We start from the raw sequence: 18,089 nt of genomic DNA on the forward strand, positions 1-18,089 counted from the left end.
CTAAATAGAAAATATTTATTTTAAAGTACCAGAATTAAAAAGAAATAATGGGTCGTTCCATGAGGAAACCTGTATTAGTGACCAAAAAAATCAAAATTAAGATAACAAAATATTCATTAAGAACATTCTTTTATCTTTAAAATCTTAAAATTTGAAGTAATGATCTTAAAGTATAGGTCCATGCATTGGCCAGAGTATTCGCAACTTTGGACAGTTGATTATGTTCATGCTATTAGTATTTCACAGCCTTGATAAAAAAATTTATGATTTTTATAACACTCTTCTCTTCCAGCAACAGCATGATGAGAGATTTTTTTCGGAAAATTATTTATAGTTTGTGTAAAAAGGTATTATTATTTATAGTTTGTGTAAAAATGTATTAAGTTAAACATTCTTTTCAGTAATATCATTCTCTTACTATGGTATATTTTTTCAGTTACTTATGCATAATTTGTCATTTCTATCTCCTATAAATGTTTCTTATGTCTTTTACAGCTACCGTGCAGGGGTTATGTCTGCAAGTTCCTTGCTAAAAAAGATGAGCACCATTTACAAACGCAGGCTCACTACAACAGTTCACGAGGAGGAATAATTGTGATAAAAACATTAACTAGCATAGGAATGGATTTGACTTCTTGATATTGTGTAGCTGGAACACTTTGAATTATTATATTGTGAATTTGACTTCTTGGTGTAGAACAGTGAATGCATAGTGCGATATGTGATTTTTACTTAATAACTATGCAGTTGTGACTGTTCTGATGTTTTATTAATGTTTTATAAATAAAGTTATAACTCTGATCAGGATTTTTGTTCATTCTACACAAATTTAGATTGTATAGAAGTAAAGATTTTCCCTTCATAAATGTTCACACCTTATTACTGGTGATTAATGGGTTTATAACACCTACTAATATTAAGCCCTCAGCACAATTAATACACAACCAAGTATAGTTGATAGGTGTTGATTGCATTAATTTAGGTGCTAATAAATCATAAAATTTTGTGTATTATCAAAAGATAATCCATAAGTTTCAAACCCTTTAAAAGATATGAATTAATTAAAAAGAATTAATAGATCTAATACAAAAAAAATTAGGGGGACGTTTTGACCAAATTCTAAACTGAATGGGGGACGTTTTGACCAAAATGGGGGGTGTTTTGACCAGGGGACGTTTTGACTAGGGGACGTTTTGACCTGATACCAAATGGATTAATTATGAACTTAACTTACACTATTTTTTCTAAACGTTTTGAACATCATTATGCCGCTATTAAAATATATGTCATTTAAAACGGTTATTCATTTAAAAACAGATATTTGAATACGAAAATATGAAAATTGTAAGTATGTCAAAACTTTTTGAATTTTGAAAATCAATAAATGAACGAAAAAGTTATTAAAAATTCCGATCCCATACACAAACGATGTAAAAACATTTGTTTTGCCCAGCACCAGAGAAACAGATGTTAATGGGTGACGTCACTGCGATCTCTCCCATACTAAATTGTTTTAGCTCGGTTGTGATGAAAGCTTCAAGCTTATTGGAACCACTCTCGAGTCCACGTCCCAGAAAAACCTTGGGTCATGAGAAATGTTGTTGATTTGGCGACAGAATCAATAGCATACTATTCTCCACCCACTTTTTCAGACAACACTGCTAACAAAAACATGTTTGAACTTGCAGGTTCTTCAAATAATTCATTGTCCAAAACAGACTAGTCTATCAAATTTACCTTGACTATATAATTTTCAGTTCAACCGTTGTTTGACAGTGCGTGTTTACAATAACCAACACAATGATCCGAACCTGTCAAATTTTGGAAACTATGTACGCCATTTGTTAGCTACTGCACATGCGTAACTCTGCACTTTCCACTTCCGTTTTAAAAAAAAAATCAGTAGCCGTCCCATACCGTACACATGGTATATTTTTCGTAAAATCTTTTATATTCTTCGTAACATCTTTTTATTTTTAAATGGACCACACTATACAAAGCATTTTAGTACATTTTAAAGAGTTATGATTCAATATAGTCTAAAAGGAATTTATTGTCAATTAAAAGCCCGTAAGGGACTGACTGACTGACTGACTGACTCACTCACTCACTCACTCACTCACTCACTGCAGGCTGACTTTCTCACCGACTCCCTCACTGACCCACTCACTAAATGACTCACTCATTCACTGACTCACTCACTTGACATTGTATGTGTTGTACTATTACATATTGCGAAGTTGCGAACGGTTATCTACTGTTTTACCTTTTCTCCGTAAGAGGTCTTTTAAATACGAGACAATATCATTCATATAATTCATCATTCTAAAGAAATCCAGGATGATAAAAAATATTTTTAAAAATTCCAATAATGTTATTTATTACTTTTACATGTAGGCCTATCGTCAAAAAGCATCTCCTTCTACTTTGTGATGCATATCTCCTACTTTGTGATGCATATCTCCTTCTACTTTGTGATGTATATGATCATACTCTGACACTTTCGTACTGTTTTGTACTTACTACGTAATGTGAAGTGCACATGTATCTACATGACTGTGTAGGATTAAAACAGTGAAAATTTGCCCAAGTTTCTACGGCATAAAACCCATCTTGGTGTCTGAAATCGAAATTCAGTGACTGCATCGGTAACTAGTGCTACAGTCTGATACTAAGAAAGAGCTTATATAATAATAATGATGATGATGATATTTACATCGTTCGAGTGGCAGGACGGAAGCATGTATTTCACCCGTTTTACCTCTAGTGTTCATGGCAGACTGGTGGAAGACTTACTTCAGTTAGGTTGTGGAGGAGGATAGGAGAAGTCATCACAAAGGCTGCGTTAGTGCGGCGTTCGTATTGTAGGCTCTGCAGACAAAGGTGGTGGAGCTGACTGTTTTGTAGTCAATCTTGACAAAACGACCGGCGCGACGAAAAAAGCCTCCAATTGTGCAGTGTTCCAGTTTGAGGGTTCCAGAAGAAGCTGGCATTTTCTAGGATTTGTCTGGCTGGAGACTGGCAAATTTGGGTCTTGGTGTTCTGCGAGTAATGTCAGATTTCTCCGGGGAAAGGCAAGGTTGTTATCTGTCTTCCTTGCGGTGGTGGATAATGGGTGTTACACAAATTCTCTTCGATATTCACGTCAAGGTATCTAGCCCTTTTCATAAACTGAAGTTTGCTTTTGTTAATATGATACGATTTCTGGATTGGGTATGTCTGTCTTGTTACAAGAATTACTTTCAATTCACTTGAATTGAATGTTATAATCTAATCCCGGGCGGTCAAGGGCTGCTTGCTGGGTCTCGGCATCCTCTATTGAGAAGGTCTTCTCGTAGATGAGGGTGTCGTCTGCAGAGATTTTGGGACCGACTTGATTTGGCACACAATTCAATTATTTAGAACAAGAGGAGTTTGGAGAGGTTCCTGTGACAGGAAAGGCCGTACCGGCGACAGTAACCATCAGAACAAATCAACACCCTTTACAATATTTACAAATTTATTTACAAAAGATGATTATTAACAATGAACAGATATGAAAAGAAAAAAAAACTGATTATAAGAAAGAAAAAAAAAGAAAGTTCAGTATCTCTAGATACAAAAGTTCTTAAATTCCATTCTAATCTGACGTGACACAGTTCTTTAATTCAATTGTGAACTTTAAGTAGCACAAACAAAACGCAGCTTCTAAATTCAAAATACAGTCCCTTTAAACCGTGAATACGTTGATTCCGTGTTGGCTCCCTATGGTGGTAGGTGATTGCATCCCTGAGCTGACTTCAGAGGATAACAAAAATCATCGTCTTTGCGGTTTACGGCACAACCATGGGACGAAAGCTCTGCGCTGGGAATATCACATACAGGCGAGTGAAGACAAGTGAACCTCGGGCATTGTACTTCCGGGTTATGACATCACCAGGAAAATCGTCTGGCGGAAGAAGCTAAAATATATAACATATGGTAAGCACCATAGCAAAACAAAAAGTCAGGGCATAAAACTGCTCCTTTGGGTACACCATACCTCCGTAGGCTCCCATAAATAATACGTGCTACTTATACAAAATATATGTGCTACTAAGTTCAAACGTCACATGATTAAAATACGTCACTTATTACTTCCATTATTACCAAAATTAATTACTTACTTAAAAGACTAAAGTTAAAGTATGAAAAAGATATGAAAAGTATATGATGAAACATTATAGATACGGACATGATAAACTGCAGCTATTATTTACAACTACAAATTAACAAAATTCAATATAAATCAAACGTTATATCATAGTTGGCATCCATATAATATCTAATGCCATACATTACAACGGACATTAATTAGATGTGCTATAGACTGGCACACAATTACAAATTACAATAATATATACATACATGGTACTAGACTTGCCATATAGATTTATACATAACAATACAATGCAGTAATGGCGTTCCATAATTAACAAAATGTTTGACATAAGTTTTTGAAACAAAGTACTTTATAAATATCATGTTACAAATTTCAGTACAATTTTTACATCTTATATAAATGAAACATTTTAGATTCCTCTTTCTAAATAATTTACAAAAGTCTGAAAAATTTAATAAATTATCCTGACATACCGAAACTAGCCAAAATCATATGCCGAAAAGTAAATGTTACAGAATTCTGTAGAATGAACAAAAATTTACCAAATAAAAATCGTAATGCAAAAATCATACAAAAATCTAACAAATAAATTTCTTACCTCGATCGAGCATAAATTTCTAGCAAGAAAATAATTCAGACATAGATTCGTCTATAAAGTCGTAAGGTGGTGTGCGCAAGGCATATCTAGTCCAGTCTACTTAAAGGATAATGTCCCGCCAAATACTAAATTTCATGGGATTCACGGTTAAGCCGTGAGCTCCGACTATTGTCATTTTCACGGGATTCACGATATAGCCGGGAAATCTAACTACTTTGGCGCGGATTTAAATTGACAATTTGAGGCCCATTATAGTGGTTTTGGGGATAAAAACATAAATTACTGAAGTTTATAAAATATCAACTTTCTTAATACTGAACAGAACTTAATGAAATTTACATGGAAATTTAAGTTATGAAATACAGAAAAACATGAGAGGTATTTCATGCGTGAAATCTGACATTTACCTCAATAACTCAAAAATTTACAAAAAGATGATGCAATACCTGCATTTACACTACAGCTAAAATAAGGCCCGTATGTCAATTTGTGACAGTTCCATGGAGGATTCCTGGTGGACACTGAAGGTAACTGGTGATTTTTGAAAATATATCCCTCCCATTTCACGAAATACTAGTACTCTGCTAAGAGATGGATCAAACAGTTATCAAATGCACATTAACAGACTGTAGACTTTGGCAAAATCATCACATGCATTGATGTTGGCAGCGGATACTATGAATCCAATAATGTCAACAAAGGTGATAGCACATGGCGATTTTGTGAACCCTTAGATTAATAACAGACCAGCGATGCATAGGTAATGTTGAAAGGTATCAAATGAAACAGGCTCGATACAACCATAAGGAAACAATCATGCATTTACGCAGAATTGTTTAACCCTTGTTCGAAATATTTTGCCACCTTCACCGTGACGTTACCAGACAGTTTCGATTCGTCCATTTCATTGGTTTTCAACGAATAAGGCATAAAAAGCTTTTTTAAACATGTAGTTAAAGAAATCGTTTACAAACGAAATGAACATGCTCTTCTATTACAGACTTTCTCCTTCCAAACTGGATATTTAATTAGTCTCTGTTTTGCACTAATTGGTTATTTTCTAGCTTTATCTTAAGGTGCCACTCCTGGTCGTTGATTTTGTTTGTTTTGGTTTTAACGCCGTCTTTCAACAGTATTTCAGTCAGTCAGTTAACCTAACCAGTGTTCCTGGATTCTGCACCAATACAAACCTGTTCTCCACAAGTAGCTGCCAACTTCTCCAATGAATAATCTGAGGTGGAGGACGAATAATTTCAGACACAATGTCTTTTATCAAATCGTCACGGAGAACATACGCCCCGCCCGGGGATCGAACTCGCGACCCCGCGATCCGTACACCAACGCCCTCCCCACTGAGTTAAGCGGGCGGGTCTTCCTGGCCGTTGAAGATACGGTGTAGAAACATCGACTCTACAAAGCAGTGTCAGCTGCTGGTAACGGTCTTGAACACTTTTCTTTCTGAGTTACTTCAAATCAAAACGCCATATGATAATCTACTTAAATACAAATATTAAAATTCTATATGTACCCACCTTGCATACACGGCAATGGGTACATATGATGGTTGTCATGTGTGTAAGTTTACATATGAGGTTTCTGAATTCAGCAAAGATTTTTTTTATTTGAGTCCAATGTAAATTGTAGATCATATTTCAGAAAATTAAAACCGTGTACTTTTTACGTGTAATGAGAGCTTCAGCACATAGACTACACGGACACGGACACAGACTCTGGCACGGACACGCACGCGCTGAATTATACACGTGTCCGTAACCTCAACTGTTCGGGAACAAAGTATTTTAGAAGTATACAAGAAGAGTGGATGAGTTGCCTGGTTTTAAAGAAGGGTAATCGACAAACTCTCATTACGTACGATATATATCAAACTGGCTACTAGACTGATAATAAAGAATTTGTCACAAATGTTTCCTTCTTATTTATGTGATAGTGACAAAGGCAAGTCTATTTTAGAGATTTTCGCAGAGAACTGTTATGATACTGGACATATGATATAGACTGGCTACATTCAAAAATATATATCATAGTATAGGAGCTAGTCTAGATATATATATAAAGAGAAATGTGTTTTGCAAATATGTCTTTTTGTTACCATTTTTAACGTAAAGTTTTGCAAGTCCATCTTAAGCAATAGTCCTATTCCGTTCACACAAGTAATATTTGCAGAATTCATCGCTCTGGCGTTCAATAAAAGTAACGTTTAGGCAACACATTTTGGCAGATTCATATAAAATGACAAGAAAGAAAGAACTTTTATATTTCTATTTTTATTTTATGACCATCTTTAATCAAAACAATCTTCTGTACGTTAGATGGAATGTGAATCATTAAACTGTTTTTGTCCATCTCTTCTGACCCTGGATCTGATACATTTTCCAGCTTTTCTTTGCTGCATACTTGGTCAATTTCGTCTTTTCCTCTGTTGCATTTCGCTGTGCCAGATTCTGACACACCTGTATTTAATCTTTTTGCATTTTTCTGAGCTTCGGAGTTATGACTAATTTCTTGCGTGTCGGTTCTCTCTTCACCCTCTTCCAACTGGACATTATTTGGCCTGGCTAAACTTGCAGTTTTCTCAGATTTAAACATTTTCTTTATGGAATGCAATACGCTGTTTCGCTTCTTCTGCTTAACACTATCAATATTGAACACTGGTTGTCGTAAATCATTTGCCAGAAACGAATCACCCATTCCCATAACGCGTCTTTTAAAATCTTCCGCTTTTTGTATATGGTCAATACACGCGTCTCGTCTGACATTTTCAGTTTTAATTTCTTGAACATTTTGCGTTTCTGTTTTCATTGAGTCTTTACCTTCATTATCAATTTCTTGCCCTTTAATATTCCCAGTTTCGTCTACATCATGACTGTCGTAAAAGATGTCCCAGTCTTCTGGAGATCCAAGTTTCCGAACTAACTCCATTTCATTTACACGTTTGTTCCAGTTTTTCATTTTCCCGTCCAATTTTGGCAAGTAATCAATTGCAGCTTTTCCATCCAATTCATACCAAATTATTTTAGCAAGAAGATTGTTAAAACACACATTTGGTTTTGAAAAAGCACCGTTGAATTTGCAATATGTGTCGACCAATAGTAATGGCCTACTGTATTTCCAGTCGTCAAACACACATCCCATTTTCAAATCTACTCTGTTTTGATTCACGATATGTTGAGTAATGCTTCTGAGAAACATGTCCAACTGGTCTGGCCTCAAATATAATCGCGTGTTATTTCGCACGTCAGTCAAAACATGTTGACAACATACAGCCATGGCGGACGCATATTCCAACAACTTCTCTGTATCAACTTTCTCTCTGCAACTGCTGAACGAAACTTTCGTGAGCTGAAATGTTGCTTCCCCACAATATTTTAGTTTCTCGACAGCCGAACTGGTGACCGTTATAACTGTATTTATGTCCACCATCAGTTATTTCTAACTAGAAAATACAAGAGCGTCATTGCTGTATGCATTTTGCACCGGAAATGCTGTCGTTATGACATTGACGTCCGATGATAACTTTTTATTTGACGTCACTACGTCATTACCTTAAATCAATCGGGAGTGGCACAAAGTCTATTTTTAAAGCCATAGAAAAGGCGACCGAAATGTATGGGAAATATACAGAACCAAAGAAACATGTTTATATCAAAGTACTACTGATCTTGTACCATATATGTTTACTTACAACCGTCATTTTCTCCTTCGGTGGAGTACAAGGCGAAGTTTTGGTGTAGCATCGTATCGTGGAAATTGCGAGAGAAAAACAAGAATGTCAGATGCTGGTTAAAATACTTACAATTGCTACAAACTGGTAAATATTAAAAAAGTAAGGATAAGTGTGAAAGGCAAATAGTATAGTATTCTTCTCCTTATTTAAGTGGACTACAGGTGAAATGCTTTTTATCTTTCTCTTATCTTAACTGCAACCGATTTCTTGTCCGTATTTCTTTTCTTTTCTTACTCTGTATGCTTTTCTCTTTTCTTTTTCTTGCGCACCGTTATATCATGGTCAAAGATGACAGTATAACGTACAACGTAGATGTAGATGTAGAGAAATGGCTGGTTTGCATCATTCTCACATTTTGGAAACAATCATATGCTAGCTAAGATAGATAATAAAATAAAGTAACAGTAACAGAAAAGACAAAAAGCAAATCATGAAAATACTTTTTGCCGTCACTGAAAACTGCACGACATCACAATTACATCTTATTTTGGAAAATCACACGATACTTAAATTTGATTAATTTCCCGCATAAGCTTAAGCGGAAAGAGTTGAAGTTGTGTGAAGTTGGCTATGAGATCAACCATCGTAAACCGACGCTGTCTAGGTCGTATATCAATATTCAGTGTAGACCCGGATCTGCAATCACAGATCAACATTCAAAAAGTCTATGTCGTAGATCGACATTCGAAATTCTTAGGGCCGTAGATCACCGTTCAATGTAGACCGAGGACTGCAATCGGCGACCTGAACTTTCAGTGAGTTTCAGTTTGAATATCGATCTGCAATTGCAGACCAGGGCCTACACCGCATGTCGATCTACGATTGTCGATCTCATAGCCAATTTTACACAACTTCTTTTTTTTTCTTGAACGCAATGAAACAAAATACATTCTTAGAGACCACCAATTGTTTTCCCATAGACTTACATTGTAACATTATGGCGTGTACGGCCTTCCATACATCGAAACGTGTATATCTAATTACAAGTTTTTCAAGAACTATCTTAGTTCTACCAAAATATCGGACGAAAAACATATGAATAGTGATACTTTATTTAAGTAATTTTCGTGTGAATGAGATGACCCCCTGTTTACATCATTGACGTGGCGGGAGAAATTCATTTGATACAACTTTTTTTCAATACACATAAAATGTAGCAAATTTTGTCAAAATGTATAGATCTAATTTATTTTATGTTTTTCGGTGGTTTATCGAAATATAACGGTGAATTATATCCTGATAAACTCACTGGCCACTCAGTGAAAATTATCAAATCTGATACCCGGATTAACGTCAAAAAGTTTACCGAGCGTATTGAAAGCCGGAAACAATATGACGATGACGTCGTTAAAATGACGTCATCTTTGCGATGCTTCCTGATAAAATTTCCCGCAAATTTCGACATTTTATTGAAATAAACACAACAAAAGAAGAGTTTTAGACATAAAATAAACAGAAAAATTGTTGGTATCAATGTAATATCACGGTAATTTCACTCGTGAACACCAAAAGTTGTCATTTTCACTCGTGGCTGCGCCACTCGTGAAAAGATCACTTTTGGTGCCCACTCGGTGAAATTATAACGTGATATTACACCGAAAACAACAATTATCCTCTATAAAATACTGTAAATGCAGTGAAAAAATATCAATTTTGAAAAAATAATCACTTCCTGGGTTTGTTTACATGACTGACCAATCAGAACGCACAGACGTTACCTTATTCCCAGGTATACACTTACCTTATTCCTTGTAAGTATTCCCTGTACTTTTTTGAATTGGTGGTCTCTGACCTTTAATAAAAACCTCGGTTTGACGGAGTCTGATTATAAAGGGTAATTAAAAGGGCAAAACTACTCGCGCGCCTTTTAAATAGATTACTGTTGAACTCTATTGTAAATGGTCATTGGATGGACTCAACCAGAATAATAACAGCGCCAATTAATGGATGCGTTCTGGAGATAGCCTGACTACCGTATATCGTGATGAATGATTTATTAGGGTTATATCAAGGTACACATCTTCTTCTGACAAAAATATTACTAGTAAAAACGACGCATTCGTATTTATGCATTTTTATTGTTTGGCAATTGAAAGTCATATAATCGACATTGATATGAATGCTATTTCATTTATAGATGTCCAATATTCATTTAGTTGAAATGCAATAAAACTTGAGATAGCGGTGGTTAGCGGTTAAGATGTCGGCTGCTCAACCTAGATCGGGTCACGGGTTCCAGTGCCCCGGTCACGACCATGCCTTCTCATTTGACACCAGTACTGGTCTTCCAGGAAGCTTCAAATAAGCTTCAAGGTTTCATCAGCAAGTAAACTGGATGGTTTCCTCATATGAAAGAATTCTCCACACTAAGGGATGTTTCCAATCCGCATCAGTTAGGGGCTAATGATTCGAAGTCAGTGACCTTAACCACTCGTCCGCGAAGGGCACCAAGTAATTTTGAAAGAGAGAGTGCGTTATTGGACTAATTTTTATGGTAAGTTGTTGCAACCGTTTATTTATGATTAAAGTAACAGTCGTGCTTCAAAACAAAAACTTAATACATGCGAGCGTTACACCGCGCGTGGATTAAGGTTGCATATCAGAGTCGTTGGTAATTGTACAATTTAAGAAGTCTATCCAAATATGTAAATATAGGCTGGTAATTTCCATTCCCATTTTGATGATGTGCAAAATGTTTCACTGAGCCACCGACCAGACCGAACGGAACAAGCCGATGTAATCCGAAAGGCATGTCGTATCCGGCATGGTTATCTATAAGAATTCCTACAAAAATTGGGATGAAAATCATCCTTGTGAATGGATGGCTATCGAATACTTTCAGCGCAAAATTTGCAGTCAGCACCAAAGTTATTCTCTCAATGATTGTTAATTTATTTGTGATATGACTATGCACTACACCATGCTCATGGTGTTGTTTATGAATGTACTTGTACAAAAAGAAGTTTTTATGGAGCGTAAAATGAATGGTAAAAAATAGGGCGTCGTAGAAAATGAAGCTCGCTGCAAGTTGGATGACTATTGACACGGCCGACGGAGGCAGAGCTGGCAGTGCCCGTGTCGACTGTATGAACGTACTTCTCTTGTCTATCCAGACGGATGGATCTACCCCATGGTATTTTTTAACCATAAAAGTGTCCAGCAGCATTAATGGGGTCATATAGATCAGGAGCATCTTCAGTATCTCTACAACAGAAACGTCTTGATATTTCACGTTCGGGATGATTTTATAACTGTCCAGACATCGGAACTTGTTGACCAGCCACGGGTATATCATAATAATAGTGTAACAAAAGGTAGTAAAGAGTGTTTCAAAGTATACAGAATTAAAGAGGTAGGTTGAGAGTAAATATGAGTAACTCGAGTTGATGCAGAATTGGAGGCGGTCGTAATTAAACATCGCTGTTAGGGAAACGAACACAAGGAAACATCGTGCTGCTATCACAAACGTTTGTCCGCGATATTCTCTTGGAGTTCCTGCTTCATCGCCTGAAAATAAAGACGTGAAAAGCAGAGTTAGGTCGATCATTTTATACACTTCAGTTACCGGAGTTATTGCCCTTTAATCCGTCACTATAGCGCAGTGGTGCGTGCACATTTTACATCAGGATCTCTTTAGTTACACTTTGTGCACTATAGGTTTATGGTGCGTGCACATTTTTCATCTGGATCTCTTCAGTTACTGCAGAGTTATGCCCTTGAATTGTTCATATAAAATTTACATACTTCTATAAAACAAAGTAACTGATGGATCTTCATGAAACTTAATATAAATATAGTTTTTTTTTTTGCCCTTGATCTGGTAAAACATTGGAACCAACAAACTATGACATTGTCCTATTATGGAAATTGAATATCTTTCAACACTAGTCCCCTCATTCACAAAAACAACCTATTCGGCGGGGGATATATACCCACTGAATTTTCTTGCAATATTAGTATCAAAATGCCGTAAAAATCCTACAAAATGTTGATCCATGTGTGTAGAATAAAAAAGCCTGTTATAAATTAGAATTCTGCAATTATTCTATGACATATTTACAACTTCCTCAATCGAATAACAATCACTATAATCACGAAACCTCTATAATATAGAGGAAACACAATAATTCCCAATAACAGGGGTTGCTCCTTTATGATAGAATCAATTTACAGTTTTTTATAAGTATTATATAAAAGACCACTTTCACTTGTCTGACCGGTTTGTCAACAGTCAATTTATGGAGTTTTCACTATACACTCTATTCAATAAAAAAAAATGATAGTACATAATAACAACACAGTTTCCGCTAGAGTCAGTTTTCTCGAACCTCTCCTCCACCCTATTCATTACAACAGCGAGCCACGTACATGTCAGGCACATGATCTTAATTAAACGTAAATGTAACGCCAGAGATGTTAATTAATGACGTTATGAATACTTTTTTTTAATAAATATACAAATGGTGAATCATTTAAGGACATGATAAATAAAACTAAACAAGACTATACCTGGAGGCTTTCCCAATCCGTCCCTGTATCTCATCATTTTATCTTCCTCACACCAAACCATTTTACTCCCTGTAATTGACCACAAATCGATCACTTTTTAAAGTACGCAGACAAAACTAATAGACAATTTTGCAGTTTATATGTTGGTCAGTGAATACAATAAACCAATGCCGTTTAAATTTTTTGAGAACCGAACCTTGCTGCTTGGCAATGGTTGGGACGCTTTTTACGATACCTTTAAACTGAGTATAAAAATCAAATTGAGTTTCATTATTTCACATGAATGTATTTGGGGGAAGTAAATTAAACCTTCAATACATTTTAAATATAAAGAATACAGGCAAAATATATTAAATCAGAGCACAAAATTAATGTACTTATATATAAAAAAACTAATTAACTTGTCAATGTACATTATTTATTAGTTTAAGGATTTTATAAATAAATTTACACGAAAATATAGCGCTATCATATTCGCCATACCTTTTTCCAGTCAAATGCTTCAGTGTGAAAACTATTCGCCTGTGGGTAATTTACCAATATATACATCGAAATGTAACTTACCTTTACGTATGGTACAAGTGTCCTTTCTCCAGATAATTCACAATCTGTTTTATTATAAAAATATAAATACACAAAATGTATAGCCTCCTTTCAGCTGATCAATAAACATGGGTAGTTCAACTATCAGTACTTTTCTGTACATGTATGTTTAATAGATCCGCTTTTGTTACAAAATAAGGTGCATCTAAATTCTGCCCATATTGATTAGCAGATCGAGGTATAGTAGACAACGAATTTCCGACGTAGTGCAATGATTATTTATTGGCCTCGCTTGGGATTGAACACAATACCTCTGAATGTGATCTCGAGGGGAATGCCGGAAGGGGCAGGCGCGCGCGCCCGTGCATGCGTGTATCCGGGCCGCGCGCGCCCGTGCATGCGTGTATTCGGGTATAGCGTCTTTTTAACAATATTTAAGATATATAACGATACTTTCTACTTGTAGCAGTGCCGAGGAGGCCAAACTTTATTGTGCTGCATTTCAGGAATACCCGCAGACACATGCCATGATACTCCACCAAGTCACATCATACCGAAATCGAGAAAGCTTCTAGTTTCATTTCTAGTTTTTTTGACCGGGCCGGTGTGTTAACGGGTCTAACAGGCAGCGAGAAGGGCTTCTCTCCTGCTAGCTCAAGATTGGTGGCCTTGTGTCCTACCTCCACAGATTGACCATCGAACCTATTTCCATTGGAAGACAAGATACACAGCATTGGAGGGACTCGCACCCGACAACACCTGGTAACTGCCACAGTCTCTTAAGAATGAATTGTGCTTTATAATTATACAAAATGTTAAAACAAAGAACTAAGGATTAAAAAAAACATTTTAACGTCACGTCCACTATCTTCTACGAAACTGCTAATTCAGGGATAGTTGTTGTTTGTTTTTTGGTGTGGGTGTGTGTGTGTGTGTGTTGGGCGAGAGGGAGGGGCGGGGGGAGGCGGGGGGATACTCAAAAGCTCTGCATGATTGAATTAAGTAATTTCAGCACTGTTCAAGTTAATTGTCCAATGTCGTCAAATTTCTTGGGGTTTTCCATTTTCTTCGAGAAAACAATTACCACTTTTCTTGCAAAACAGATCGAGTAACACAAAGTTTTGCTCACTGCCTTAAAATCTTTATGACCAAATGCATGTTATACATGTAACCACCTCATAAATATTGTTAAAACAAACCGCACGTGATAAAAAACGCTTTTATTGAAAAATCGATACACTTCACTGAATATGCAGTTAAGTTTTTTCCTGTTTAAGATTTTCAAAAAAAGTGAAACTTAAACTCTAGAACTGTAAATTTTATTATTTGTTACATATTGTGTGCATGTATATCACTTTACGTCACAGTTTTTTTTGGGCGCAGTAAAATCGACTGAACTTAACAAGGAAGTGTCATATCTTTTACCTACAATTTAAGTCCGATTAGAAAAGAACTTATACTTCTATATTGTAAAGCCCTTTGTTGTGGATCAGAGTCAGAAACTTGATCCACAAAACGGAAGTTATGTTATATATATAAATTGGGTATAGTCTTTACAAATCCATCCAGTAAGGTTTTGTAATACCTGTTCGCAAATTTAGCATTTTGTCCAAATCAGTGCTATCTGCTTCGCTAATTACAGGGTGTTACTTTGTTTTAAAGGTGGTAAGTCACATTTAACAAACATTTTATGACATTGTTTGCACTTTTCTTATGTTCTGTGATAGATTTATATAAGAAAATAAAGAATGATGACACATGCCCCCTGAAAATAATTAAGAGTCCACAATGGGGTCACAACTTCAGGACATAAAAGTCCCGAAAACATGCGCATGTCCACTTCATGGTGATGATGTACACCAAGTTTCTTTTCAATCCGATATAATCTGAAGGAGTTGAGTACAAAATGTTCTGGTGTAGTTGTATTATTTCAGTCTGAAAAGGGTCATAACCCCAAGAAAAAATAAATCCAACGTGAAAGTCCCGATACTAAGCACATGTCCACTTCAAGTTAATCATATATACCAAGTTTTATTTCAACTGGATGGAAACTGTAGGAGTATAGAGTACACAATGTTCCGAAGTAGTTGAAATATCCAAAATTGGCCATAACTGCATTAAAAATAATCATACATATCAAGGGCGTAGGAGCTGGGGCGGCAGGGGCGGCACCCGCCGCCCCAATATTTCGCGGAGCGGCGAAATGCCGAACTCGTAAATTTTTGAAAAGGCTAGAAAATATAATTGAAAATAAATATAGCGGTCTGCCATTTATCATGAAGTGCATCGGTGACTGATATGTACACAGAATCTTGTCATATCACTGACACCTTGCTAGATCACCTTGGTGACAGGGTATTGTACAAAATCGATAATCCGCAACGACCAAGGTCGCTGTATTTTCACGCCCCGCAGACTCGGATTATAGGCAATACATTAATTTAATTAGCGAAAGTTAATCATTTTTAATTGCTTACTGCCAAAATTGCAATTAATGTTGTGTCTCGAATTCCGCCGACAAAGGAAAGTATCTTGAATAAAACACAAACGCAAATCGGGATCTTTAGATGTCTTTACATAAAATATATTAAATTAAATATTTTTGACACTTAAACATATTGTTTGAAAATCAAAAGTACCAATCATAATGATTAAATTCAACGCATAAAATGTAGAAAAATCCTCGTAGATTTTACAGATCTAGTAAAAAGTATTACAGCTTCTACATAAAAATATAAAAGACCAATCAGCCTCGCAATTTTGCATTTCCAAATCGATCATTTGGTAAAAAGAACCCTCAATGGTTCAAAGAAAACAGTGAACTGCGTTTTACCTTTATAATGCCATTTAATGACTAAAATGCTATAAGGATTGGATTACCCCTTTAAGTCAGGGACTTGTGCTCGATCCCCTACTTAGACATTACTGGTTTTACCCTGGCAAGACATTGTCTGTATCTAACATCGTGCCGCCATTACAGTGTTTAAACATAGTAAACTGTAAATAGGGGTGAAAACTCGAAAAGAAAAAACAAGTATGTTCAACAGATACTGAGCAGTCCAAGAAGTCGCCAGATTGCACCATTTACTCTGGCTATATGCAAAATTTTCCCGGACCCCGTTCATAGGAGGCGGATACCCCCTCCCAAACCCACCCCCTCCGCCGCCCCAATGCTCAAATCGTCCCTACGCCCCTATATATATATACATCTTTGTTGGGCACCTGGGAAAGGATAATCAAAGATAATAGGTAAGGGTAGATTTCTCGGAAGCACGGAGCACTACAACTAAAAACAGCCTCAGAGCAACGCATTTGCAAAGTAGGCCCACAACAAAAAGAAGCTGTAACGGAAAAATATTACAGACGGGTTGCTTCAAAAATCTAACAAGTGCAAATAAATTTATGCCAAATATAGATAGCGGGGGTGGGGGGGGCGTGGTGGTAGAAAGGGGGTGGGGGAGGGGGTTGAAGGGTAAAGTAGAACAAGGATGAATATACAAAGGGAATGCCACTTTCCTTAATCACAGAGAAAATCTATCAACCATCACTTTATACGAGATAATTTTAATTTCGATTTCATGTAGCCTTTCCTTCCTGTACTTAATTCTTCATAATTTTTGTCCAGATAGTTTGTTGAAACTACTGAAGGGAATTACATGAGCCCATTGCAGAAGACAGTGCTCTAAACTATTTTGATGCTGGATAGTGAAATTGTCACATCTGAGGAAGCTGGAGCTAGCTGTCACTAGGTGTTTAATAACTCTTGTGTGGATGAAGATATTTGACAATAGCTTAAGTCTGTGTCAAATGTATTTAGTACCGGTAGTAACAGAGATAGAGATAAAGTGTATGAAAACATTAGGTAGGCCTAAGTATTAAAGGACACAATTCATTGATAATTTCTGCAAAAAGAATGCACCATGTGCCATTTATTGTGTCTAATAATATAGAACAACTAATTTTAAGTTTGATCAAATCTATTAATACCAGAGACAGAGCAAAAGTGCATCACAACTTGAACCCTGACAGTAAAAAGGGGGTATAACTCAAAATATATTGATGCCAGCATTATGGACCTTTGTCATATGATGTTGGTGATGACAAGGAATAAATATTCTAAGTTTGAAGCAAATCCATCAAGTAATTACAGAGATAAAGAGAAAGTGCATCAAAACTTTAACCAATGTGTGGACGCAGGATGCAAATGGAACGCTGGAGCGGACACCGGGTTGAGAAGGATAGCTCTCCATATTCTTTGTACAGTCAAGCTAAAAATGAAACTTGACATTACAATAAACGGAATAAGAACAAAGTACCATGACTTGACCATTTATACAACCTTTTCGAGATAGAACATAGTGACAGGGGCACAGTTAACTCCACAACAGCACTAATCTTACCATTACACTGCTTATTTTCCTTGAATTTATACTTGTTATAAGTTACTTGCATACATGTGGCTGCTTTGACTAAATTCATGTAAATAGGCCACAGTAATACATGTGCTTTTATTTTAAATGAAATGGGAGAAAAGTAATAAAACAAACAAATAC

At 36.2% G+C, this 18,089-nt stretch overlaps 2 protein-coding genes across 2 annotated transcripts in view; both read right to left on the reverse strand.

Moving 5' to 3' along the window:
• LOC123523981 (uncharacterized) overlaps positions 1-1,890 on the reverse strand; it is a 62,771-nt gene extending 60,881 nt beyond the window's left edge. The window contains exon 1 of the mRNA XM_053539846.1: positions 1,738-1,890. The gene's annotated coding sequence lies outside the window, so the exon portion shown is untranslated. The remainder of the gene's footprint in view (positions 1-1,737) is intronic.
• An 8,654-nt stretch (positions 1,891-10,544) lies between these two features.
• On the reverse strand, positions 10,545-13,784 carry LOC123523342 (cholesterol 25-hydroxylase-like protein). Its single transcript, XM_045301029.2, has 3 exons — positions 13,558-13,784; positions 12,994-13,062; positions 10,545-11,991 (listed from the first exon to the last, which is right to left on the reverse strand). The coding sequence occupies exons 2-3, from the start codon at positions 13,052-13,054 to the stop codon at positions 11,084-11,086; spliced, it is 969 nt and encodes a 322-aa protein (XP_045156964.2). The 5' UTR covers positions 13,055-13,062; positions 13,558-13,784; the 3' UTR covers positions 10,545-11,083.
• Positions 13,785-18,089: the final 4,305 nt, after the last annotated feature.

The sequence above is a fragment of the Mercenaria mercenaria genome, chromosome 3 (assembly GCF_021730395.1).
Source record: "Mercenaria mercenaria strain notata chromosome 3, MADL_Memer_1, whole genome shotgun sequence".
Taxonomy (NCBI): Eukaryota; Metazoa; Mollusca; class Bivalvia; order Venerida; family Veneridae; genus Mercenaria; species Mercenaria mercenaria.